Source organism: Cavia porcellus, unplaced genomic scaffold (genome assembly GCF_034190915.1).
Source record: "Cavia porcellus strain 051 isolate PalLab524CR breed Dunkin Hartley unplaced genomic scaffold, mCavPor4.1 scaffold_16, whole genome shotgun sequence".
NCBI lineage: Eukaryota > Metazoa > Chordata > Mammalia > Rodentia > Caviidae > Cavia > Cavia porcellus.
Genome location: NW_026947499.1, coordinates 66,685,188 through 66,710,718, shown reverse-complemented (window position 1 = coordinate 66,710,718; position 25,531 = coordinate 66,685,188). Strand labels below are relative to the sequence as shown.

General features: G+C 33.8%; 1 protein-coding gene across 16 annotated transcripts in view; it reads left to right on the top strand.

Annotated features, from left to right (window-relative positions):
- The window catches only part of Fam135a (family with sequence similarity 135 member A), a 93,027-nt gene that overhangs the window by 56,517 nt on the left and 10,979 nt on the right, over window positions 1-25,531 (top strand). For 11 of the 16 annotated variants that reach the window (XM_063227021.1, XM_063227027.1, XM_063227024.1 and 8 more), the window contains 8 exons: window positions 6,401-6,474; window positions 7,895-8,049; window positions 8,244-10,599; window positions 11,885-12,045; window positions 13,928-14,019; window positions 14,859-14,956; window positions 16,225-16,376; window positions 18,397-18,507. In XM_063227021.1, coding sequence (XP_063083091.1) covers window positions 6,401-6,474; window positions 7,895-8,049; window positions 8,244-10,599; window positions 11,885-12,045; window positions 13,928-14,019; window positions 14,859-14,956; window positions 16,225-16,376; window positions 18,397-18,507 — 3,199 coding nt within the window. Of the gene's footprint in view, window positions 1-6,400; window positions 6,475-7,894; window positions 8,050-8,243; window positions 10,600-11,884; window positions 12,046-13,927; window positions 14,020-14,858; window positions 14,957-16,224; window positions 16,377-18,396; window positions 18,508-19,098; window positions 22,184-25,531 lie in introns of those variants that run through there. The other 5 variants (XM_063227033.1, XM_063227032.1, XM_063227030.1 and 2 more) reach the window with 2 other exon arrangements.

The following is a 25,531-nucleotide window of genomic DNA, read 5'->3' as shown; positions in this document are numbered from 1 at the left end:
ATGTGAATTTAAACAGAATACACCATTTTCCTTTTATTCCCTGAAATAAATCATTTTAAAAATGCTCTGGACAAGTAAACATGCCACTGATGGCCTAATTAGGAAATTGCCTCATCAGAGCCTGACTGCCCTGAAGGAAAGGAAATAACCAAGTGTAGCTCACTGTAGCCTTCTGTATGAGAGAAGGCAGCTGGTCAATGTATGTGTTAATAGAGAATTGCACATTAGAATAAGACATCACTATACCTCCATAAGAATTGCTAGAATCCAAAATACTGACCAAAAAAAATTTTTTAAAGACAACAACAGAAACATTGACAACACCAGATGTTGGCAAGAGGTGGAACAACATTCCCTTTCACTGTGGATGGAAATGCAGAATGAGATTGCCACTTTGGAAGGCAATTTGGCAGTTTCTTACAAAACTAAACATACTGTTACCATACTATCCAGCTGTCATGTTTCTTGTATTTACCCAAATGAGTTCAAAACTTAGATGCAAGCAAAAACCTGCACATGGATGTTTATAAGTGTTTCTCAAACTTGTGTTGAAATTTGGAAGCAGTTGAGATATTCTTTGATAGGTTATTGATTAAACAAACTATTGTACACCCATGCAATAGAATGTTATTTAATCATAAATAATCAAACCATGGTGAGACATGAAGGGATTTTGAAAGCATATTGTCAAGTGAAGTAAGCCAGTCTGAAAGACTGCCTATGCTATACAATTCCAACTTTATGACATTTTAGAGAAGGAAAACTGTGGAAACAGTAAAAACATCAGTGGTTGCCAGGGTTTAGAGGGATGGATGGAAGGGAAAGATAAAGGACAGAGGGAGAGACCATTGAGAATTGTCCATTGCTTTCTGTTTTGTTTTGTTTTGTTTTGTTTTGTTTTGTTTCTGCATAAACCCTACCCTAAAACTGCTCTAAAAGTTAGAAAAACATAGGAGACCAGTATGGTGGTGCATGCTTATAATCCTAGCTACTCAGAAGGCTAAAGCAGGAGGGTAACAAGTTGTAGGCCGGGCTCAGCAACTTAGCATGACCTCATCTCAAAATAAAGGACTGAGGATGTAGCTCAGTCGTAGAGCACTTACCTAGCACTTGTGAGATCCCTGGATTCCATCTCCAGGATCATATACAGTCTTTTTTATTATTGGTACATTTTGGTCATACACATAATGGTAACATTGATCATAGGGAATGTGTACCTGTGCATGGTAAATCTTGCTTTTCTTTATTCTTTTTTTTTCCCCCATCCCCCTCTACTCCCTTCAACCTAAAATCATCTATTTTAATACCTGGATCGTTTTGGTGTCATTCCTACTGCTCGAGTGTGAATTACAGTTTTCTGTTTCTTTGCATATATTTGTTTTGTGTTTTATTCATTTTATTTTGTTTGGTTTTGTTTTGTGAGATAGGTCTCACTGTATTGCCTAAACTGGGCCCAGATGATCTTCCTGCTTCAAACTTGCAAGTAACTGAAACTAAAGGCTTCTACCACTACACTTGGCTTGTCCAGTTTTATAACTGTTTTCAGAAAAAAAATATGCCAGTTTCTCTTCCCTGGCCTAATAAGTTAAAATGGAAATTTTCAACCATGGCTGTTCGTTAGAATCACCTGGGAACTTTAAAATTACCAACCTTGACGTGAGGTCCAAGCCTGATCATTTTTCTTACTATTTCTAAGTAATTAGAGAGAATTGGGCTGTTCTGAATAAGGCCATTCTGCCTGAAAGAGTGGGAACTGAAATTTGACCTTTCCTCTTTGGATACCAGTTGCCTCTAACTGCAAAAAACACTCTTGAAAGTTGTTAAAAACATGCCATGTGGGTTAGCAGAACTCTGGCTGTAATGTGTAACCATTGTTTTCCAGAGAAGAGGCTAGTGAATTCATGAATTCTTACTAGCTTTTACTGAGATTTAAAAATTATAAAAACTTTTTTTAACAGTATTTTGCAATTTATGTCCTAGAAGAAGGAAAGAGATAGTATATATAGCCATTTTTCCCACTTATACAAGCTCTAATATGGTGACATGATATATACTTAAGGCATACTCATCCCTGAAACTACTTGACCTGATATTTTTTCAGCGCAACTGTGTGTATGGATCTTTCTAAATAAAACAGAATTCCTCTCTGAGAACATATTGCTTATATAATGCTTCTTATTTTATATTTTACAGGGCACAAGTTAGGCAGACTTCCAGTGTTACTGTAGTTATAAGTATTAAAACTGTGTTGTGTATAAAAATACAAAAATCAAGCTTCTTGAATTATTTTAAGTAGAAATTTTTACTGTGATTCATGCTTTTTTGGATAGACTTACTAAATATAATTTAGGCCTTTCATCATTTTCATCACGAATTTCATATAATACTCTAATAGACTGGTATCCTTTGCTACATAAAAGTTTGGCATATTAGGGCCGGAGGTTTAGCTCAGCAGCACAAGTGCCTGCCTGGCAAGCACAAGGTCATGAGTTCAACCCCCAGTACCAAAAAAAAAAGAAAAAGTTTGGCATATTTGATCCTACAGTAAAGAGTTCCAAGTTACATTGATTTTTAACTTGTGTACTTTTTGTAGGGATGTTCTAGGATTTTTTTAAGAGGGATTTTTGTTTTATTTCAACATCAAGTTCTCACAATTTCTTCTGCCTGTATATGATTACCTCTATACTTCTTCACTTTTCTTTCTTTTTTTTTTTTTTTTTTTTTTTTTTTGTCTTTTTCATTTTTATCAGTACCAGGGATCGAACTCACGACTGCCTGCTTGCAAGGCAGGTGCTTATGCTGCTGAGCTAAATCTCCAGCCCTCACTTTTCTTTTTTAATTTGCTCTTTTGAAAGAACTGAAGAATGAGAAATCAGTTAATATAAACTAGTTAGAATCATATCTAATACTAAGCATAATTAGCTTTGTGTAATAAAAGGACTTTATGGTATTCTGTTATTAGTATAACTGAGGTCTTAACATGTATTCAATAAACATTCACAAAATGCCAACTGTTTTTCAAGGTAATTTAAGTATTATAATCTTATCTGCCTATAAATTGACCCTGTACCCAAAATTAGATTCTAATCTGCATGAGCTTATATAAAATTGTGTTCTAATAAATGCCATGTTAGCAATTTCAGCAGTATGTTAGGAAGAACATGGATAAAGGTACATTTTAACTGTGTAAAGCACCATTTTGAATGCTTGGTGTTTTGTCACTAGCTAGTGTTACTAAGTAAGGGATATTTTTAAAAATTAATGTACAAACAAGTCTCATTTCCATAAGCATATGCCAGTCAGTAATATCTTTTCCTCATATTCAAAGCTTAAATTTGTAGATTTGACTTTATTTTGTCTTTTGGTTAAAATTAAGCTGTATTTCCATCAGGTGGCAATCATACCTTAGTTAGGCCATACAACACAATTAATGTTCTTACTCATTACAAATCATCCCACTATAGTAATCATTGTAAAAGAATTTAGAAAGAGGACTTTGTGTGAATGCATACAAGAAAGGAATGATTTCTCATAATACAGCCAATAAAAAGGGAAGAGATAAATAGCTTGGAACACAAGATTTGGAATTTCTCAAATCTTTGATTGCTAGGTTTTTTACTTACTAGCTATATTATCTTGGTCATAGCATTCTTTATGGTTTAAACCAAAGAATGAAAATAAAACCTTTAGCATGGTATCTTATAGGTAGGAAACAGTAAAGAAATTGTCTTTGCAGGAATTAGGGAAGATAAGGACTGAAGGAAAAGCAATTCACCTATTTTTGCTAGGTCCAGATGCAACTTTATGAATCCATACAAAAGTACCATTCTTCCCATGTTATAATACTAGGGAAAACATCTCTTATAGGCAGATATTTTTTCCACTTCAGTGTTGGAGAGGAGAAGGGGTAATTGCATAGCTTTTGAAAGTAAAGACATGCATTGCAATCTTCTCATCCATGTTGCAAGGCTGTTTCCCAAGTCCTTTGTTGGTATTTTCTTTTAAAGAGTCAGACTCATCTGCTTAGAGAAACAAACTTAGTAAGTTATGTATTTGTGTGGTCAGATCTTGATAATAGTAAAATAGATTCCTAATCTGTTGTACATTGAAAACTAAAGGGTCATTATTCAGAGAATCCTCAATGTAATCTCAAGATGTAAATAATTTCTTCTCCCTGAATCCCAAATAAAATGTCTTTTGCATCTCCTACCTATTGCTTAATACTGCCTCAATGGCTGACGGAGCTTTTCCATTTATAACTAAAAAAGAAAGGATCAAAACATAATTATAATGAAAGAAATATTGAGCTAGAAATATTGAACTTACCAAGTACTTCTGTAACTTGCCAGTATACATGTCTTAGGGGATTCAGTGGTCATCAAAGTATAGTTTGTACTTCAAAGAAAATTATACTTCAAGAAGGGATACAATTTACATATATAATTATTGTAAAATGTAGTAAATACCATAATGCCAATTATAATAGCTTATATGCACTTTGCAGATTATGAACTGCTATTATATAATTACCTGTTTGTACTTTACAACCCCCATAGGTAGGACAGGTATTAAATGTAAGATTTACAAGTTAAATGCCTGAAGTCATAGTACCGTAAGGCAGTCAGTTCAGTAGGCACGTAAGTACAGACTGAAGTGCCTGTCACATAGCATGAAGAAAGTTAGCTTCCAGGTAGCAAACTGACTTGTATCATGTTTCCCATGTGCTAGATATGATTCTTTATACAAGTGATAGAGTGTCACATAAGACCGATAGAACCCCTCCGTCCCTCTGAGGAGGAATGTTAGTCTATGTTTCTTACTTTTGTTTCTCTTGTTTTTTTCACTTCATGTGGTACAGAAATACTTTGCATTCTGTCATCTAATCTTTGACAAAGGGGCTAAAAACATTATGCTGGAGTAAATGGTGCAGGGAAAACTGGCTATACACATGTAGAAAATTGTATCTAGACCCATATCTCTCACCATGTATTAAACTAAACTCAAAATGCATGAAGAACCTAAATATTAAAACAGAAACAATCTGCTAGAAAATAAAATAGGTAAAATTCTTGAAGTCATGAACATAGGTAAGAACTTTCCACATAAAACCCTAATGACACAAGAAACAACATCAGGAATCAACAAATGGAACTATGTCAAATTAAAAAGCTTCTGCACAGCAAAGAAAGCAACACAGTGAATAGACAACTTCCAAAATGGGAAAAAAAATTGCCAGCCATTCACACAAAGGACTAATATCTAGAAATATATATATTTATATTCCTCCCCCAAATTAAAAGCCTAGTCAAAAAATAGGCACGTGAAATGAATAGATACTTTTCAAAGAAGAAATGCAAATAGCCGATAAATAAATGAAAAAAATGTTCAGCATCTCTGACCATTAGAGAAATGCAAATTAAAACAACACTTAAATTCCATTTTATTTCAGAAAAAATGAGTATCGTCAAGAAATCAAATAAGTGCTGATGAGACTCTGAGGAAGAGGAACCCTTATGAATTGTTGGTGGGAGTGTAAACTATTACAACCACTGTGAAAATTCATAAGGCAATTCTACAAAAATTTAGAAATTACATTCAACCTCCTTCTCTCCCTACTGTGTATGTTCCCACAAGAACTAAAAGATAGCATCTTACAGTGATATATGCATACCCATGTTCATAGACAGCTCCCAATAGCTAAATCTTGAAAGCCTGTATGTGCCTAAACAAATGTATAAAAAAGTATGGCATTTATACACACTGGAGTACTATTCTGTCATAGAAGGATAAACTGAAATTTAATCTATGGGAAAATGGATGCACTTGGGACCATAAGTAAAGTAAATCAGACACACAAGGTTAAATATCACATAGTTTCTCTGACACAGGAAAACGAAAGTATAAATAAAGAACAAAGTAAAAGAGAAAACCAGGACATAAGTCTTTTGCAAAAGAGAAGGGTAATAGAAAATGAAGGGAGGGATCAGAAAGGGTGAGTAAAAAGAATTTAAGATGTGTTGTGTGCATGTACCAGCTTCTTATAAGGGATGTAATCATTATGTACTGCAAATATGAACCAACAAAGATAAAAAGTTTTTTAGAAATATAATACTTGACAACACTAGGGAGGGAGAGAATTTTAATTCTCATGGGTGGTTAAGAAAGACCTAATGGCAGTTTCCCTCCCTACCTTTCTTCATTATATCAATTTTTAAAATGTGCCATGTTAAAAAAATTTAAAAAATAAAAAAAGTTGAGTCATGGGGCTGGGGATTTAGCTCAGTGGCTTAAAGCGCCTGCCTGGCAAGCATGAAGTCATGAGTTCGATCCTCGGCACAAAAAAAAAAAAAAAAAAAAAAAAAAGTGCCATGTTACTAAAGATGGTGTTGGAACTTTTTAGGTTCGCAGATTTTCTGAGGCATTCTTTTGTTTTGAACATCCAAGAGAAGCCGCCATTGCCTATCAAGAACTTCAGTGAGTAACATTGCTCTAAAATTGAAATTACTTTATTTCCTTTTCCATATAACATCTTAGAATTTGTTAGTGCCACAATATACAGTGTTTAAAATAGAAGAAATTGGAAGAATTTGAAGTTCAGAAACCTACTTTTTAGTCCAGTTGGGTTTAGTCTTAGGAATTGTTTCATGAAGGACCCTTGCATTACACAAAAACATAATGCAGTTGCATCCATGGACTGCAAATTAGGAAAACATGAGGGTACTCTGAGTAGATGGAAATGGTCTGTGTCATGTGGTCATTAGTCAAAACTATACAACTAAGATTTACATCTTTCAATAGACATAAACTGTTCTTAAAAAAAATACCAGCAAATAGTAGTATAGGGATAGATGGTAAATATTGAGGGATAAATAAAACAAGAATGGCAAATATTAATTAATCAGACTGGATAATAGGTACAGGAGAGGGTTTTTTGGTACTATTTTGTTTACTTTTATAAAATTGTTTGAAATTTTCCATAAGAAAAGGGGTTGTTTTAAAAACAATTTGTAGTTCAATTCCCAGTACCCAAAAAAATAAAAATGATAAAAACAATTTGTATTAGAGAAGTATATACCTTATTTTAAATAACTATTAATTTTTTAATATGTGGTTAAATAAAGAAGCCACAATTGCCAGGAGTGGTGGTACGTGCCTGTAGTCCCAACAGTTGGAAGGCTTAGGCAAGAAGATTGCTGCAGGTTTGAGGCCAGCCTGGGTTACGTAGTGAGTTTAAATATAGCATTAACTACATAGCAAGACTTGTCTCCAAAAAAAAAGAAGCCACAAGAACATACATACTTTTTTCCCAATGTTGTCATAAATTGTTAGGCACGTTGGCTTTTAGTATTTTTGTATGTGTTATTTATAGAAAATTTAGAAGCTTAGACAGTAAATACAGAATCAAAATAATGTAAGAAAATTGGCCGGGGATTTAGCTCAGTGGCATAAGTGCCTTCCTGGCAAGTGCGAGGTCATAAGTTCGATCCCCGGCACCAAAATAAAAGAAAAAGAAAATATAAGAGAGCATGGTAGAAATGAAATAATCTGTTAACATAATTTTATGTCAACAAATGATAATTTTCATCTTACTAGTTTTTATCTCTTACTAAAAAATTCTTTTTCGAAGCATGGTGGCACATGCCTGTAATCCCAGAACTCAAGAGGTTGAGGTAGGAAGATCACTGCGAGTTTGCTACAAAGTGAGTTCAAGCCACTCTGAACTGCATAGCTAAACCCTGTGTCAAAAAGATCAAAAAAAATAAAAAGTTCTTGATAAAGAGATTATGTCTTAAAGAAAGATGATATGGATGTTGGGAGAAGACATAGATGGACTGCAAAGTGGAGTTGGATGTAATTTTTTTTAGTATAATCTGACTTACAAAATATTTTTCAGTGCTCAGAGTCATCTACAGATGTGCACCGCTATCAAAAATACTTCCTTCTGCAGTTCTCTTCCACCCCTACCTATTGAATGTAGTGAATTAGATGGAGATCTCAATTCATTACCTATAATCTTTGAAGATAGGTATTTAGATTCAGTTATTGAAGGTAAGTATAATCTAAATATATAAGCTGCACATATCATTTTCAGTATAATATGCGTAAAATCATTCCCTAATGTCAAACAATTTTCCCCTCCAATTTTTTTTATTTTTGAGGGTGTTAGAAAATTAGTCAGAAAAGCAATGTTAATCATATGAGTTCTTGTTTTAAACCTGAATCTTCTTTTCTTTGGATAAAAGACTTAGATGCACCCTGGATGGGAATTCAGAGTCTTCAGAAGTCAGAGTCCAGTAGAATGGATAAATATGAGAATGAAGAAAGCTCTGTAGCAGGACTTTCTAGCCCAGAGTTGAAGGTCAAACCTGCTGGTGCCTCCAGTATTTGGTACACAGAAGGTGAAAAGCAGCTAACAAAACCTCCAAAAGGAAAGAATGAAGAATCAAATAAATCCAAGGTTAAGGTTGCTAAGCTCATGAAAACAATGAAACCCGAAAACCCCAAAAAATTAATAAAACAGAACTCTAAGGATTCTGTGATTTTAGTAGGCTACAAATGTTTGAAAAGTACAGCATCAAATGACCTCACTAAATGCTTTGAAGGCAATCCTTTGCATAGTCAGAAGGATGGTCTGGATCCCACAATGTGTGGATATAATTTTGACCCAAAGTCCTGCATCAGACAGACAAGTCAAAATGAAGCTAGCTATTTGCCAACTAATACAGAGAGAACTGAACAAAAGTCTCCAGATATTGAAAATATACAGCCAAACCAGTTTAATCCTTTGAACTCTGGCAGCCTAAATCTTTGTGCAAATTTGTCCATTTCAGGTAAACTTGATATCTCCCAGGACGATAGTGAAAATACACACCTGGATCACAATATGGCATGCAGAAGTTCATCAGATGATTGCCATGAACATCAGACAGCCCCATCTTCGGGAGTTAAAACGATTGAAATAAACCCCTGTAATAACAGTCCTCTCAGTGGAGAAATAATCACTGTTCAAAGAGGGCCATGGGCTGAGCTTCGACAAGATGCAATGTTTGTGGACAATTTACTACCCAGCTTTGAGTCTTTAGACTCTAATGGTAAATTTAAATCTGTAGAAACAACAGTTGAAAAGGAAACTTTGCAAGAAGCAAAGTGTCGTTTTGTTGGAGAATCACTAGCAAAATTAAGAAGTAATCCATCTGCTCCTTCTACAAAAGAATATCATGTTGTAGTAAGTGGAGATACAATTAAGTTACCAGACACTAATAGCACCTATGCCTCATCTAGATTTTCAGATTCGGGTGTCGAAAGTGAACCAAGTTCTTTTGCAACACATCCAAACCTTGATATAGTCTTGGAAGCCACACAAGAACAAGGTCCTTTCAATAATGAAAGATTACTTCCTCAGCTTTTGATGAAACCTGATTGTAACGTAAAGTTTTCTTTAGGAAGCCATTGCACTGAGAGTACCAGTGCTTTAAGTGAAATACAGTCATCTTTAACATCTATAAACTCTCTACCTTCTGATGATGAACTGTCACCTGATGAAAATTCTAAGAAGTGTGTTGTACCTGAATGTCATCTAAGCGATAGCAAAACTGTATTAAATCTAGGAACAGTTGATTTGCCAAAATGTGATGAGACAAAGAAGTCAAGCATTATTTTGCAACAGCAGAGTGTTGTGTTTTCAGAACATTTGGACAGTGAAACTTTAGCAATACATTCCTTAAATTCAAGCACTAAGGACCCTTTGCAACTTGTTTTTTTAGATAAAGATACTTCCAGTGATGTGGAAAGTAGTTGCAGCTCCAAACCTAAATTTGACACTACATATAAAGGCCCTCAGAGTCCTGATAAATCTAATAACTCTGCAAGAACAGCAATGTTAAATCCAAAACTGATTTGTTTAGGCACTTCGTGTGTTGTTTCAGGTTCTGTTTCTACTAATGCAGAGGGTAGTAAAGATGGAACTGTGGAAGGAAAAAACAGTGATCCATTACATCTCAGGGAGCTCTATTTAGAAGCTCCTACAGTTCAAAGTGAAATTCATGTGGATACAAGTGACCCTTTTTCACCCAGTACTGATCTGGTGAAGCAAGGGCTTGTGGAAAACTACTTTGGTTCTCAGAACATTACAGATATTTCTGGCACATGTAATGTTAGCTGTGACAATTCAGTTATCTCTCAAAAGGAAACTTGTCAAAAAGGAATTAGTAACCTTCAGCAGGAACAAGGTAATGAGGATGAAGAGGATGAACAGGATCAACGAATGGTTCAAAATGGGTATTATGAAGAAACAGATTGTCCAGCTTTGGATGAAACAATAAATGCTCCCTATACCAGCAGAGATCCACTAGCAGAAGAAAGACTTATAAAGTCAGAGAAATTAAAGAGTGACTATTTGAGAGATGGTATGAATATGCCTATTGTTTGTACTTCTGGGTGTTTATCGTTCCCATCTGCACCACGAGAGTCTCCTTGTAGTATTAAATATTCTTCTAAAAGTAAATTTGATGCCATTACAAAGCAGCCAAGCAGCATTTCTCACAACTTTACTTCTTCAATTTCGTGGTATGAGAATTCGCCAAAACCTCAAATACAAGCGTAAGTAATGGAGTTAAATAGTATATGTTAGTAAATGTATGTAAAACATCACAAATAGTGCCAAGGGGCTGAATATCTATTTGTTCTCTGGTTTCTGTATCATAACAAGTGCTCCTTTAATTGAGTGTCTAAAATGAGCACATTATACCTTTTGACACACATGTATAGTTTCCAAATGATCGTCCCATTCTGCAGGCTAAATATTCCTTATATGACTGTCCCACTGATGATTATATAAGTATGGAATAATTGAAGTTAAACCCCTTTTTTCATCAGTATTTCATGTTTCCTCTGTTAACTCACAAAAAAAAAAAAATAGGTTTCGTGAGTATATTTAAGAAATAAGGGCAATAACAGGTAAATAAATAACAAGTTAGTAGAAACCACTTAAACCTACAAGACCTGTATTGCCTTAGCTAAATTAGTGGTTTTGAAAATTGGATTTCATAGACCAGTAAAATATCCAGAAGAACTAGGAGATAGTTTGAAGCATACGCTGCTGGTGCACCCCAGACTGAGTCATGATCTCTGGGGTGAATGAAGTCAAGGGCTGTGTGCAGTTGATATTTTCAATTCACAGATTATTCTGATTTATGCATAAAGTTATGATCTCTAGACCCTAAAGCTAGAAACCAGTGAGAGAGCAATACCTAATGCCAACAGAATAAGCATTATACCACCTGCTTAGTACCTTACATGGTCTGAATTGTCAGAAAGCAAAGGTTTATGTCTCCACCTAGTGCAATGATGGTGAACCTTTAGAGCTTTCAGGATGCAAATAGCTTGTTGTGTGTGCCTCACCACTAGGTTCTCCATTGTGGACCTAGTGTCATACATAGTTTAGTGTTCGTTAGCTTCTTTGAGTTAGGCTTTTTATCAGTCCAAATTATATACTGTTAAATCATTTTGATCTTCGCAGTCCTGAAAGATTATTAGTCATTCCAAATGAGTATATGTTATCAATTACATTTAGTCAAATGTTTGTTTTGATTCTGCTCCTTCTTATTGGCAATTTTAGAGAAAAATACAAATAACCTAAAGTAATAAACAGCTACCATTCTCACTGTTGTATTTTGGTAAAAATGGAAAAAAAGAAGATCTGATTACATGATAAACTTCAGATTATCTTTTTCTAGTACCTCTCCCAGATTATTTTCATGATTTCCAAACCAAACATCTCTGTGTTTGTTCCTCTGCTTTTTTTCTAAATTCAAGAGGTTGTCTTTTTGATTCTAAAGCTGAGTATGATCCTTCATAAAGCATATCTTCATATATTTTACTTCAGCTTTCTTCAGGCAAAAGAAGAACTGAAGCAACTCAAGCTCCCCGGGTTTATGTACAGTGACGTTCCTCTGCTGGCGTCCTCGGTGCCATATTTCAGCATGGAGGAAGAGGACGTCTCTGAAGACGGAGTGCATCTCATCGTCTGCGTGCATGGCTTAGATGGTAGGTGATGTCTGTTGATGTGGCTCATAGCCACTCAGTGGATTTTCTTTTCCTAATAGAACTCATTTCATTTTCTTTTAACTTTTGAACTAAAAATACTTTAATTACATAACTTAATATTAAATCTGTGTTAAAGCTGAAGTATGCTTAAGTTAGATTTTCTTTTTAACTGACACATATGCCAACAATATTTAATTTTTTTTATTTTTCTGTCTTCTCATTGTTGGTTTTATCAACTATCACCCCACAGCAATCATTTGATTTTTCTTTATGTCTTCCTGATTTATTAGCTGGCTGCTTAAAAATCAATATTCTGTGAAGTTTATTATTAAGGTAGCCATTAAATTCTAAATTATTGGCTTTCATACTGTGACATTTTAACAGCTATTTTGGTTACTTAGCAGTTTTGTTTTTGTTTTGCTTTGTTTCGTTTTGATTACTTAGAAGAAGTGAAATATTTCTAGATTAACAAATTATCACTGTGTTTCTGTGACATTAACTGGACTTTATGTTTAAAATAATAAAATACTAGACAAAGGTCTTTAGCACTAAAACCTCATGAAATTGAGGTTTTTTAGAAGAAAAGCAAGACTCTAGGAAGTGAAACCTTCAACACTAATAAAATTTTCAAAGTAAGATTTATCACAGTAGACTTTCTGATAAATTCTTTAAAACTTCCAAGAAACGGATTATCCATATGCTGTATAAATTGTTCCAGAACAATAGGTAAAAAATACAGAACACAGCCAATTCCTTAAAGTTACCTAACCTTGCTACCAACTCTGATAACAATATCTCACCAGTAACCCCCTAAAACAATAGGTCAATTTAACATAAATACACTTAATGAAACACTAGCAAATAGAATCAGTATATTAAACTAAGTTACTACAACTAATAGGGTTTCATTCCCAGAATGTAAAGACAAGTAAATATAAAGAAATGTGTTAGCTATATCTTCATCAGCAAATAACTAAGAAACTATTGGTAATATTTGATATCCATTCCCAATTATGACATTAGTGCACCAAATATTAAATCTTAAGTAGAACTAGTTTCTGGCTCATTAATGTGTTTAAACATGTATTTCTAGGTCACATAAAAATTAATAATGAAATACTATTGGTATGCCTTTTAAAATCAGAATCAAAACAGTTATCTTTGACAATGACATGTATAAACTGTTTTGTTTTGTGAGGGTTTTTGTGGTGGTGGTGTTTGGTATCAAAAATCAAACTCACGACCTCACACTTAGCAGGCAGTTACTGTGCCATTGATCTATATCCCCGGTCCTATTTTAGGTATTCAAATATATTTTTATTTCTTCAGTCTATACCAATACCATTAAAGGAAGTCAACACATTAACACTATAATGCTCAGTTTAAAAGGACCACCTATGAACCCAGGGTGATGGCCCATGCCTATAATTCCAACAGTTGGGAGGCTGAAGCAGAAAGATTACCACAAGTTCAAGGCCAGCATGGACTACAGAATAAGTTCAAGACCAGACTGAGCAACATAGCATGACCCTGTCTCAAAAAAAAAAAAAAAAAAAAAAGATAAATAAATAAATGACCACCTCTGGTGGTGACTGTAAGAAGTCAGTTACACCAAAGTGATATACTGACAGTTTATAAATGTACTCTTAGGTGGAAAAGTGAAACTATCAGTGTGACTAAAACTTAAGAAACAAACTGTTAAAAGACATTGCTTCATAGAAATCAGTTTTGCCATAAAAATTGATTATTTCAGAGTATATTATCTAATCACAAATGACAAAGACCATAAACTTTTCTCTAAAAGATATGATAATACATGCTGATACACTTTGTACCTTCTGGAATATTTCATTCTTTAACATCAATCTCTTAAATTTTCTAGGTAACAGTGCAGACCTCCGATTAGTAAAAACTTACATTGAACTTGGACTGCCTGGAGGAAGAATTGATTTTCTTATGTCTGAGAGAAATCAGGTACAATATGACAGTGTTTTTAGTGAAAGCAACTATCTTAGTTACTTTTTACTCGTCACTGAGACAAAACACCTGATGCCCAAAGTTGGGAAAAGAAAAAGTTGGCTCCAAGGCAAGGTGGCATGGCGGGCCACAGTTCATGGCGCCTGTAAACAGCAAGGCAGAAACCGGCAAAAGAGAGAGAGAAAGGCACACCTTCTTCCTACCATTACACTACATCCTGGCTCCACCCCTATGTGGGTATAGCTCTGACATCCTCAATCATGCTTTAGACAATGAACCAATCACAGATGCATAATGCAAACGCATGAGGCCTGGGGGCCACCAATACAAACCATGACAGCAACCATTTTGTACCAGCTTTTTCATAAATATTTGCTTGCTACAAACCCTTGCCATACTAGAAATCATTTTTCTGAGTTGCATGAAATTTAACATAAGGCATGTTTAAATTTAATCTATGTGATTTGTATTTTGACTTGTGTTCCCTTCACATATAAAACATATTGAGAATTTGATATTTCTATGCAAACATTTCATTATTTAAACCATTCTAAGTAGACTTGTGCTTAATACTGAAAATAGGCATAAAACTAAATGAAGCAAGTTTTGCATATGTAATATTTTCAATAGTGTTAAATATTGAACATTTTTCCCTAGAAACTTACTCATTTTGCTCATTTTAATATAATACATATTGCATTTATCAAGTTCTGTAAGAAACATTGGACTTAAACATACTCTCAGTACCTAAATTAAAATAATATTTATTTTCAGTTAGTTTCTCTTATAATTAAACATATTTTAACATACAATGCATCTTTTTTGCTTATATTTAGAATGATACTTTTGCTGACTTTGATAGCATGACGGATCGCCTTTTGGATGAGATAATACAGTATATTCAGATATATAGTTTGACGGTGTCAAAAATAAGGTAACTTCTAACTTATCCAATACATTTTTATATTTAGTTAGAGAAACTAAACACTTCATAGTTGTGTTTTCCTAATCCAAAATACAGGAAAGTGTCACTTGAATTGACTTAAAAAGAAAAGAAATAACTTAAAAGATTTTAAGGGAAGACAGTATTACATGATTTCATTTTTTTTTTTTTTTTTTTTTTTGTCTTTTTTTTGAAGTAGGGTCTCACTATGCAGTTCAGGCTGGCCTTGAACTCACTTTGTAGCCCAGGCCAGTCTCCAGCTTGCAACAATCCTCCCAACTCAGCCTCCCGAGTGCTGGGATTACAGGCGCGAGCCACCATGCCTGGCAAAACCACCAACCTTTTTTTCTTTTTTTTTTGGTACCAGAGATCGAACTCATGACCTTATGCTTGCAAGGCAGGCACTTATGCCACTGAGCTAACTCCCCAGCCCTTGATTTCATTTATATGATTTTCCAGGAAGAGCAAGTCTGTAAGGCATAGAAAGTAGATCAGTGATTACATAAATATTACCTGTGCCTTGAAAATATTGCTAGTTTAAAAACTGCCACATGTTCCCACCATATAGAAATCATTGATGTTTGAGGAGATAGAAATGCTAATTACTGTGATTTGGTCATTACATACTGCTTATCCCTGTCCCACATAAATGCATGCAAATATTATGTATGAATTAAAATTTTTAGATTAGTTTTTTCGTAACTTATCCAGTTTTGAAATATGGAACAGTATAAGACAGCTTGTCTTTTTATGAGTACAATTTCTTTTTTTTTTTAAGAGCAGAATTTATTTGGTAGGTAAAGAAAGCTATATTTATTGGGAAAGAAAGCTTCTGAGAGAGATAGAAGGGGTTCCGAGTGGTTTGCCCTATGAGTACAACTTCATTTTTAAGTACAAATACTTTAAAAAAAAAAAAAATAATGATTTAACAAGTAAATATTTTTGTGCTTCAGGAGGAAAATTTATAATCTAGTCAGATTATTACTTTTAAAAAGTATTTACATTTACGCAGCTAAACACCCTGATAAGTAAAAATTGTCTGGTAAATATCTTATTTCTACAAAATTTAAATTATAGAAATCTATATTCTCACATTTTTCTCTTTAAGATACTGTTATATTATTTTAAAAATGAAACTACAATTTTAAAACAAAAGAAAATTTTAAATTCTTGGTATTTCATTTCTGTATTGATTATCAGCTTTGACTTTTATTTTTAAAAGTAATACTGTGGGAGAAATATCTTTTTTTCTTTTAAAGCTTTATTGGACATTCATTGGGCAATTTAATAATCCGTTCTGTGCTTACGAGGCCGAGATTTAAATATTACCTCAGCAGACTTCATACCTTTCTGTCTCTTTCTGGACCTCACCTTGGTACACTCTACAATAGCAGTACTCTTGTTAATACAGGTAAAAGCTTTTTGTGTAAAAAATATGGCATAAGCAAGAAACTTAAGTTTAAATCTAATATTACTCATATTTATTTTAAAGCCAATTTGTCGCGATTGGAATTTCATGAAACAAAAGATGTGGGTAATTTTGTATTTTGTACATGAAATATGTTGATAAAATTCATTTCAGAAAATAGTCTCATACTTAGGTGGTTTTTGTCAAAAGTCACAAGAGCAGCTGGATGCAGCGGTATACACCCAAGATCCCAGCTTCTTTGAGGCCCTCCTGGGCGGTTTGTCAACACCCTGTCTCACAAATCAAATAAAAACTTTGGAGGAGGTGTAATGGAATATGTCTGTAATCCCACCACTGTGGGAGACTGCGGCAGTAGAATCACAGGTTCAAGCCCAACCTGGATGACTTAGCAAGAACCCACCCAAAATTTTAACAAGACTGGGGCTGTAGCTCTGATCAAAGGCGCTGGCTTCAATCTTTAGTACCTCAAAAAGAAGAAAAAGAAGGTAGGGAATTCTGGGAATGTAGCCCAGTGATAGAGTACTTGGCTAACATGGTACAGGCTGAACTTAGTCCCAGTACCACAAAAATAATCACAAAAGCATTTTTACCCTTTTCCCATTAGACTTCAAATATTTTCAGTATGTATTCATCTTATAAACTAGTCTACCATTCTGTTATTTGAACAGGTAACAGGTATATTTTAATATACTATAAAGTTATCTAGAATGTTAGGTTTTTTTTATGTTGACTTAGAAAGCAATTAAAGATTCAAATAATTTGTAAGAAATTCAAAATTTCTAAAGAAACTTAATTGAAAGTTAAAACTCTAATTTTGGTTAGTTTAAATGGTCTCATTGAGAAAAATCTAGCACTTGATTTGCCTGAGACTTGGTCTGGTTTTACCCTTAAATTTTTAATAGTTTACAGGTTAGTTGATTGGTTACCATTGTGAATAAATTAGTCTCTTCAATAATTTTTTTTTCCCTGAAACAATGTCTTGCTATAACTTAGGCCAAGTTGTCCCTAAACTCACTATTGTAACCCAGGCTGGCTTCAAACTCACAATGATCCTCCTGCCTCAGCCTCCAGAGGGTTGGGGGGAATCACAGACATGCACCGCCATGCCCAATTCTTTTCATTAATTCTTTACACTCTTATTTCTGTTTTCTTCCTCTTTTTATTGACATACCTTACCTGTTTCCTTTGTATCCCATCTCTGATTATAGTTTCAAAAAGAAAACATGACAAAACAAATCCTTAAATGATATAAAATAGATCAGCATGAATAGGATGTGCTACAGTACTTTAAATTTCTTTAAAGTTTTTCTCAGAGGCACTTCCAACTATAAGATTTAATCAATTAAAGAAGACTCCCCCTCTCTTCTTTAATCCTAATTATAGAAGCAAAGAATGTGAAGTGAATATTCCACAATCTTGAAAAACCAATTCCAAAATGATCAAGATTTTATGTAATTTCTGTAAGGAAATGATGTATAATTATACATTATTGATAATACAAAGATGTACAGTTTTAAATGAAACAAATTATATTCACCTGTATTAGAAAAAATTAGCCAATTATTCATTCTAAGAGTTGGTTTTTTATATTAGTGCACTCTACCTTAACTGTATTGATCTGTAGACTGAATCCCCAGTGCTCTTGGCATTTGGATCTATTCCTATTTGTAAAGTTTCTTATGCATCTTTATAATTTAAAGAAATACAATGTATTTATAGGTACACTTTGCCTGAATTTGTTCTCCTTCATCTGTTATCTGTTTCATTACTGAGTGTGATAGAAATAGTAAGCTGTTCATCAGCCATCACTAACCATAGTTAACCTGTGCATCTTTGTGCATGTTTGGATTTGTTACCAGGAAGTGGTAGATATTTTGCAGATTTTTTATTGGCTAACAGAATGTTAATTTGAGAGATGTCATTTTTGAAGTAATAGAAATAATCGTCTTGATGCATGTTATTTTCATTTCCATTTATACTCTCATATCACGTAACTCTCTAGGTCTCTGGTTTATGCAGAAATGGAAAAAATCAGGTTCCCTTTTGCAACTGACATGTCGAGATCACTCAGACCCTCGCCAAACGTTTTTATATAAGCTTAGTAATAAAGCAGGTAAGTATCTACTAACAGTTTGGGAAATAGGCATGTGAAAGCTTTTCTAAATAATGATTAGCAAATGGACAATATGTCTTTTCTAGTGATTAAAAAGTTATCATTCTCCTGCAATTTCATAGCAGTGAAATAGCAAGCTCAGTACTGAGACTTAAGAGGTGAAAGAGTAGTTTTTAAAAATTTTTTTGATTGTAGTTATCATTTAGGAGCTGTATAGCTACTTTTAAATTACCCTAAAAATGTTAGCAGTTGTTACTCAATACCAGGGTCTTTTAACAAGGCCTTTGCATGTCATAGCCCAATTTTCAACTCTTAGTAGACTACATTTTTGTACCTATTTCACAAATTTCTGAAAAATGTCAGAAACTAAACTATAATAATTATTCCTTAAGTTGTTGCAACTTAGAATGTATTTGAGACTGTTCTTCCTGACTCTTCTTCCCACATCTACTAAGTTACCAAATCTAAAAACAAAATTCAGCTTTCTTAGTAACGTAATACTTCTTCCTCTGCTTTGGTATTGCCTTAGTTCAACCTTTATGGCTTTACAGACTGTGGCTTTATCCTCCTAACTGTTTACTTACCTCCTAGGTGTCCCCTTCTATCCAGTCTCATTTCCTCATTAAACAAAATGATCTCCTAAAAATTTAATCAGAGAATACCGGGCATGTTTGGAATCTTGCATGTTATTCTGTGGCATTCACAACAGAGTTCATATTCCAAGCACAGATTCTGGATCCTGATGGCTTGCTGTGTTTCTTCATCTTGCCGTGCAGTCTTATCTATATTCATGCTACCATAACCTAAAACTCCTTTACCATAACCTAAAACTACTTTAACCTGTGTGTTTTCTGCCCCTGTTCCTACTCATGTATTTATCCTTTTTTGAATTAATGTTCTTTGTGTCCTAAAATTAAACTGAAATACCACGTTTTATCAAAACAGTTTCTTGATTTATAAGTTTCTTATTTACTGTTGGTTCACTCTCAGGTATCCCATATATACCTTTATATTCCAAACCTATATTTCTGAGACTAACCTCAGTAGTGAATTTTAGTCCTCATTTGCCTGCTAGATAGGTGTCTCTTTACATCACAAACTAATATGTTTAAAGCTGAATCTATAATCTTCTTTTGCTAGCTGTTTTTTTTTAGTAAGTGATCCCAGTACATAATGATTATTTTTATTATGCCGAGTTTATAACATGTACGTAACCTGAAGTCGTTTTTGTCCACTTCCCCTTCGTTGTCAATCATTTATATTTCTTAACCTCCTTTCCTTAAGTAGGATCTGTTGTGACACTTTTTTTCCCATTCCTCCCATACCTATTTAATATTTAATATAGTTCTTCCTAGTAGACTTTCAGTACATGCCCATTGCGCTGATGAATAAATCAATGAATTATCTTACAGTATTTTTTTCAGTACCTGAAAGCAATTCAGATATCACATAGTAAGATAGATCAAATCAAATGCAATGTATATATAATTCTCATATGAGAGAAACTTCAGACTTTAGCTAGAACCATTGTGTGTAGCTTAGCATTAAGCTGCTGACAGTTTAGGATATAGGTAAAATGACCAAGTTGAAGCTAAACATCCCCTTTTAGGCAAAGTATGCCTTTTCAGGCTCCTGTAGTCCCAGGTACTGGGAAGCTGAAGGTGGGATAATCACCTGAGTCCAATATTTCCAGAAAAACCTGTGTAACAAGAATCTATCTCCAGTATTTAATTATATATCAATATAAGGAAAGGTAGCAGCAGACACATGTAGCACATTATTAAATATAGCTTCTTTAACTTTCAGGGGTAGAAACACTGCCTGAACTGTGCAAAGAGGACTCTGAAACACAATGAGGTTGTGTGGCTTGTCTGAGATCATATAGTAGTAAGTCATCATGCAGCTAGTCAGCCAACAGTGTTGTCATGATGAGCTAATTACGTATTTTCAAAAACTTTAGAAGCTACTTCTAATTTCAGTTTTAAACACCAAGAGTTTTTTATCAAGTGATTTTAAAGTTTTAGTACTTACAAGGGTTGAAGGAAGTCTTTTGAACAATGATTTTTTTCCCTTTTTTATGTTTTGTTTTTTGTCTCGTCAATTGTGAGAAATAGTTTCTAAACTAGTACAGGAAATACACATAAAATATATAGGTTCACACCAGCAACGTAAGTAAGTAAACAGAACAGAGGAAAAGAGCACATAATCAAATTTACATAACAGATACTCTTTTTAAGCATTTTAAAATAATCAGAAGCAGTCACTTATGTTTTATTCTTCTAAAGCTATACCAGGCAGGGTGATACATACCTGTGATCCAGTGTTCAGGAAACTGAGGCAGGAGGATTACCATGAGTTCCAAGACCAGCCTGAACTACATAATAAATTCAAGGGAGCCTAACTACATAGGAAGACCCTATCTCAAAAACAAGTAAAAAAAATCTACATCGTTGTGGTTGCCCTTTTTTGATCAGTACTTCCATTTCTTCTGAACAACTAATTTGCCATTCTCTTGGAAAACCTTAAATTACCTGTCTCAATCAAAATTCAACCTTTTTCCTTCTTCCCTTTTTCATGTAAGAAAAGCCCCCAGCTGTGACCCTGCCTTTTGAAAGTCTTTTTTTCTGCAAGTTTATAGCTTTCCTTGATTGAAGTTATTTGTTATTATTAAATGAAAACATTTTTAAAACTTAAAATAATTTGCAAGATTTCTAAAATAAATAGTTTTTTATTAAAATATGTATTTTTTACATATGATGATTGCTTTTTTTCTATTTTTATATTTATACATGGTGGATCTAGTAAAGAATCACAGAAATGTTATTTTTTAAAGGAAAATACGTTTTTGATTAAGGTATTATAAACATGAAGCAAATTTTTAAAACAATTTTGAGGGATACTAGGGATTCAACCCAGAATGCTACACTTGCTAGACAAGTGCTGTGCAACTGGACAACACTTTTAGATTTTTTTTTTTTTTTTTTTTTTGAGACGGGGTCTTATTAAGTTGCCCAGGCTGGCCTGAAATTTGTGATTGTCCTGCCTGCCATTCCCAAGTAGCTGGAATTACAGACATGCATCACTGAACCTTGCTTATAGCAAACTGTCACACACAGAGACACATTCTGCAAACTGCTGTGTGTGTGTATCTCTAACAATATACTGTTAGTAGATGTTAGTGTGAATACTAACATCTCAGCATTGAATATCAAGGGAAAGAAGATAAAAGATCTAGAGTGATATGAAAGTAAATGATTATAGAGAGCAATTAAGGACACCAGATCTAAAGTAGACAAGATTACTGAAACAGAGGGGATCATGGGCACTACTGAATGCTATGATTAGGGTGCAAAAAATAGCCAAGTAATCATCTATCCATTAGTAGAATTTCAAAAACAAATTATCCTTTAAGATCTACCTAAAAGCATTTATTTAGAGTCTCTTTAGCAGCTATTGAATTCTGACAAATAAAGTATAATGATTAAAGAAGTATCCTACTGTGCTACTGTGGCACATATTATCTTTTTTTCCACAAGATTAGAGTGTAAATAGGTATCACTTTGATATATAAATAACATGTTCTGTTTCTCTAAGTGTAGGAAGAATCAGCAATAGCCAACATTATTTGAGAAGCAAATTCTTTCAAATGTATTTAAAATAAATGAGAATGGTCTAATATTGTTTGGTCAGATTTTTTGTCTTTTGTTTTCGTTTGTTTTGGTTTTGGTTTTGGTTTTTTGGGTTTTTGAGACAGTCTTGCTACCTAGTTCAGGCTAGCCTCTAACTCACAAGGATCAGAATGCTGGGATTATAGGCATGGACCACCACACCAGGCTAGTATGTCAGTTTTTAAAGCACAGGTGTTCTTAGCTGGAGCATTGTTGACATTCTAAGTGGGATAATTCTTTGTTTTCATAGGTTATATGCAAGGCTGTATAGCAGCCTTTCTGGCCTGTGCTCTATATGCTAGTACCACACAAACCTAAAAAGCTGAAAATAAACTTGACTAAGGTTATAGTTGAGGAGAGATGCTTGACCAGCATGTGTGGACCCTGAGTTTGATCCCCAACTCTGCACTCAGTAATATACAATCTCTTAGGTGCACCTAGAAAGGAATGTGGAGTGATACACACAACCAATAGCTATGTTGAACTGAATACGTAGGGCAAGCAGGAGGAGGTGATTAGAACAAGCTTGAGTCTTTTCTTTAATAAAATGGCTTGGATTCAAAAAATAAAAGTGACATAGGAAAGAGCACAGGTACAGGACAGAACCTTTAGAAACTAACACTTAAGGAACCACTTAATTATGAAAGTCTAACCTGCTAAATGGTTTGTCAGTCACCACACATGTTAGGAGGCCTACTGTGTGTCACACACTAAGACCCAATATGTTTTTGTTTTTCATTATTTTAAGAGAAATGAGTAATATATTTTATATGCTTTGCTTAAATCCCAAATACTAAATACAGTTCAACCCAGTCTTTTCCAGCTTTTTTCATATCATTGAAAATGATGACATTTTTAAAACACAAAAGGGAAAGCCATTCTGACATGTGTAAAGAAACTACCCAGGAGTTATAAGTGGGAAGTACCAGAAGTTTACTGTAAAACATTCTAGAACAAAGCTCTATGTACACACATCCCAATTCTAATGCATTGTTAGTATTTGTATATTATTTAATTATTATATATATATATATCCTACTTTATCACATAAAATTTTAATTAGTAGACTGAGCCAAATAGTAAAATTAGAATATTACTATTGATACTACAGAGCTCAAAAAAATGGTTTTATTACCTACATGAATTCATTAATAGAGTATTCAAATGTCCTAAGCCCTAAATACTCCTAATTTGCGGGAAGAAAAGAAGGAAGAAAAAAAGACAGGAAGATAGATCTCACAAAAGTCTTGTGAATGGATCATGAAACCACTTTATTATCACTAAAAAGAAAAAATTCTTCCTGACATCATATTCATAATAAGCAGAAAGTGAATAATAAGAGTGTCACAAATGAAAATGTAAAGCAAAAGTTAGTTCTGAATTATTTTAAATATTGGGTTTTGATTTTTATATGCGTTTGATTTTTTATACAAACAATAGTTCATGATGAAGAAAAAAGAACTGTATAACAGCAACTTAATAGTGCATTCATTGTGACAAGAGAACCTTAATATTCATTGAAAACACTTATAAAAATATAAAGGCATTCCAAAAGTCAACTAGAAACTAAAGAGAAAATACATAGAAGATAGACAGACAGACAGGTAATTTTCCAGAAATGAAGCAGACATCAGTAAGAACAACAAAATTCTGAGAAAGACTGACTCTGAATGCTTCAGATTAGAATATATTCTTTTTTTTTTGTGGGACGTATACCGGGAAACAATGGAATATATTTCTTTTTTTATTGGTGTATATTGTGATGCATTCATCCTGAGGACCTGGCACAAATACATAACATATCTTAATTCTTTTTTTTTTAATTTAATGAAAAGGAAACAAAAAAATACATGGAGATTAAAATAAAGGGTATAAATAATACAAAATTACAGAAAAACAAACGGAAGAAATCACTGGTTGATAAGTTACATATTGTCATCTTAGAAATAGCTGTTCAGGTTACAAAATTAAAGTATTTAGAATGACATTCAAAAAATGACACTACAAACAGTTCTGCTCAATGATCGAACAAAAACTTAGTAATATGGTTATCAGTCCTACACATTTGTTTTACATCTCAAAGAGGGTAAGATTAAACATATCAAAACAGAACAAAACAGTTTAAAAAAATTTAAAGAAATACAGATTTCAAAGCAAGTCCACTGGAGATCTTCACTGTCTGTCTCTCGTTTCTTACAAATAGTTGTCCCCATCTTCACCCACTTTATATACTTATTGCATATTATAGAACTAATCAAATCATTACAGGATGATGAAGGCTTTTTAGGTCTTCAAGATCCAACATTAGGGAAGACAATAATAACTACCATCGCATCTCTCATTCTCTTCGTGGTAGCCGTCCCCATCTCAACGTATGCTGAAATTGAACTCAAGACCAGACCGTGTCATTCTAATCAGCGAACAATAGTATTGCTAGAATTTATATCATAATGCTACAAAATTAGCATTGGGTTTCTTAGCGTCTCTTCTTCAGAGTATCTGTTCATTACATCTTGCATTATATAATCTGTTCCCGTAAATAATTTTTTTTAAAAAATTCGTGTGAATTTCTACATATATACCTATCCTCTCTGTATTATAGGGAAAACCAAGTCGTAACAAGACAGCAAAACAAATTCCTAGAAAAACATGCAATAGATAAGACATATAAGACCACAATATAGGTGATCTTCTGTACTTACTATGTTTTCTCTTGTTATTTTCAATAGATTTGTCCACAACACCGGCTTAATATAGTTAAACATAGTATTACCTATTTTTATAAAAACACAACTTTGAAAGCATTGTAGGATTTGAGAGCTGTTAATAGTTATTACCAGTATGGATATCCTTTACATCTTGTCATCTTCAGAGTAGTTGCCTCTACTTTTAGGGTTGATACTAACAAGCATACCAAATTCAAATAAAATCAGCCAAGGTCAACCCATGGTCTTATGATTCAGATTCAATTGAGATCAGTCATAGTAAGACAATGTAAGTAATACAGGATTTCAGTTTAAGTTAATAGGAAAGGATAGTTACCATGGTATAACCTGCTATTTTTGGGTCAGACGTCTGTGCCCTCAAATCTGACATGAGTGGACAGACCAGAACAAATTAAATTCAAACTAAATATGGCGATGAGACTACTGTGTCTTTTAAATTCTGATACACTAATATAACAATGACCTCTGCCTTTTTTAACAATGACCTCTGCCTTTTTTTATAGTGTTTCAGAGCTGTCTATACTAAAGACCATAGCTTACCGTCTCTGCCTCATGTCTGCTACTCCACTTTTCTGCTATAATTTGTCCACCTTACTCCCTCATTCCGCTGTCTGCCCCATTCATTGAGGC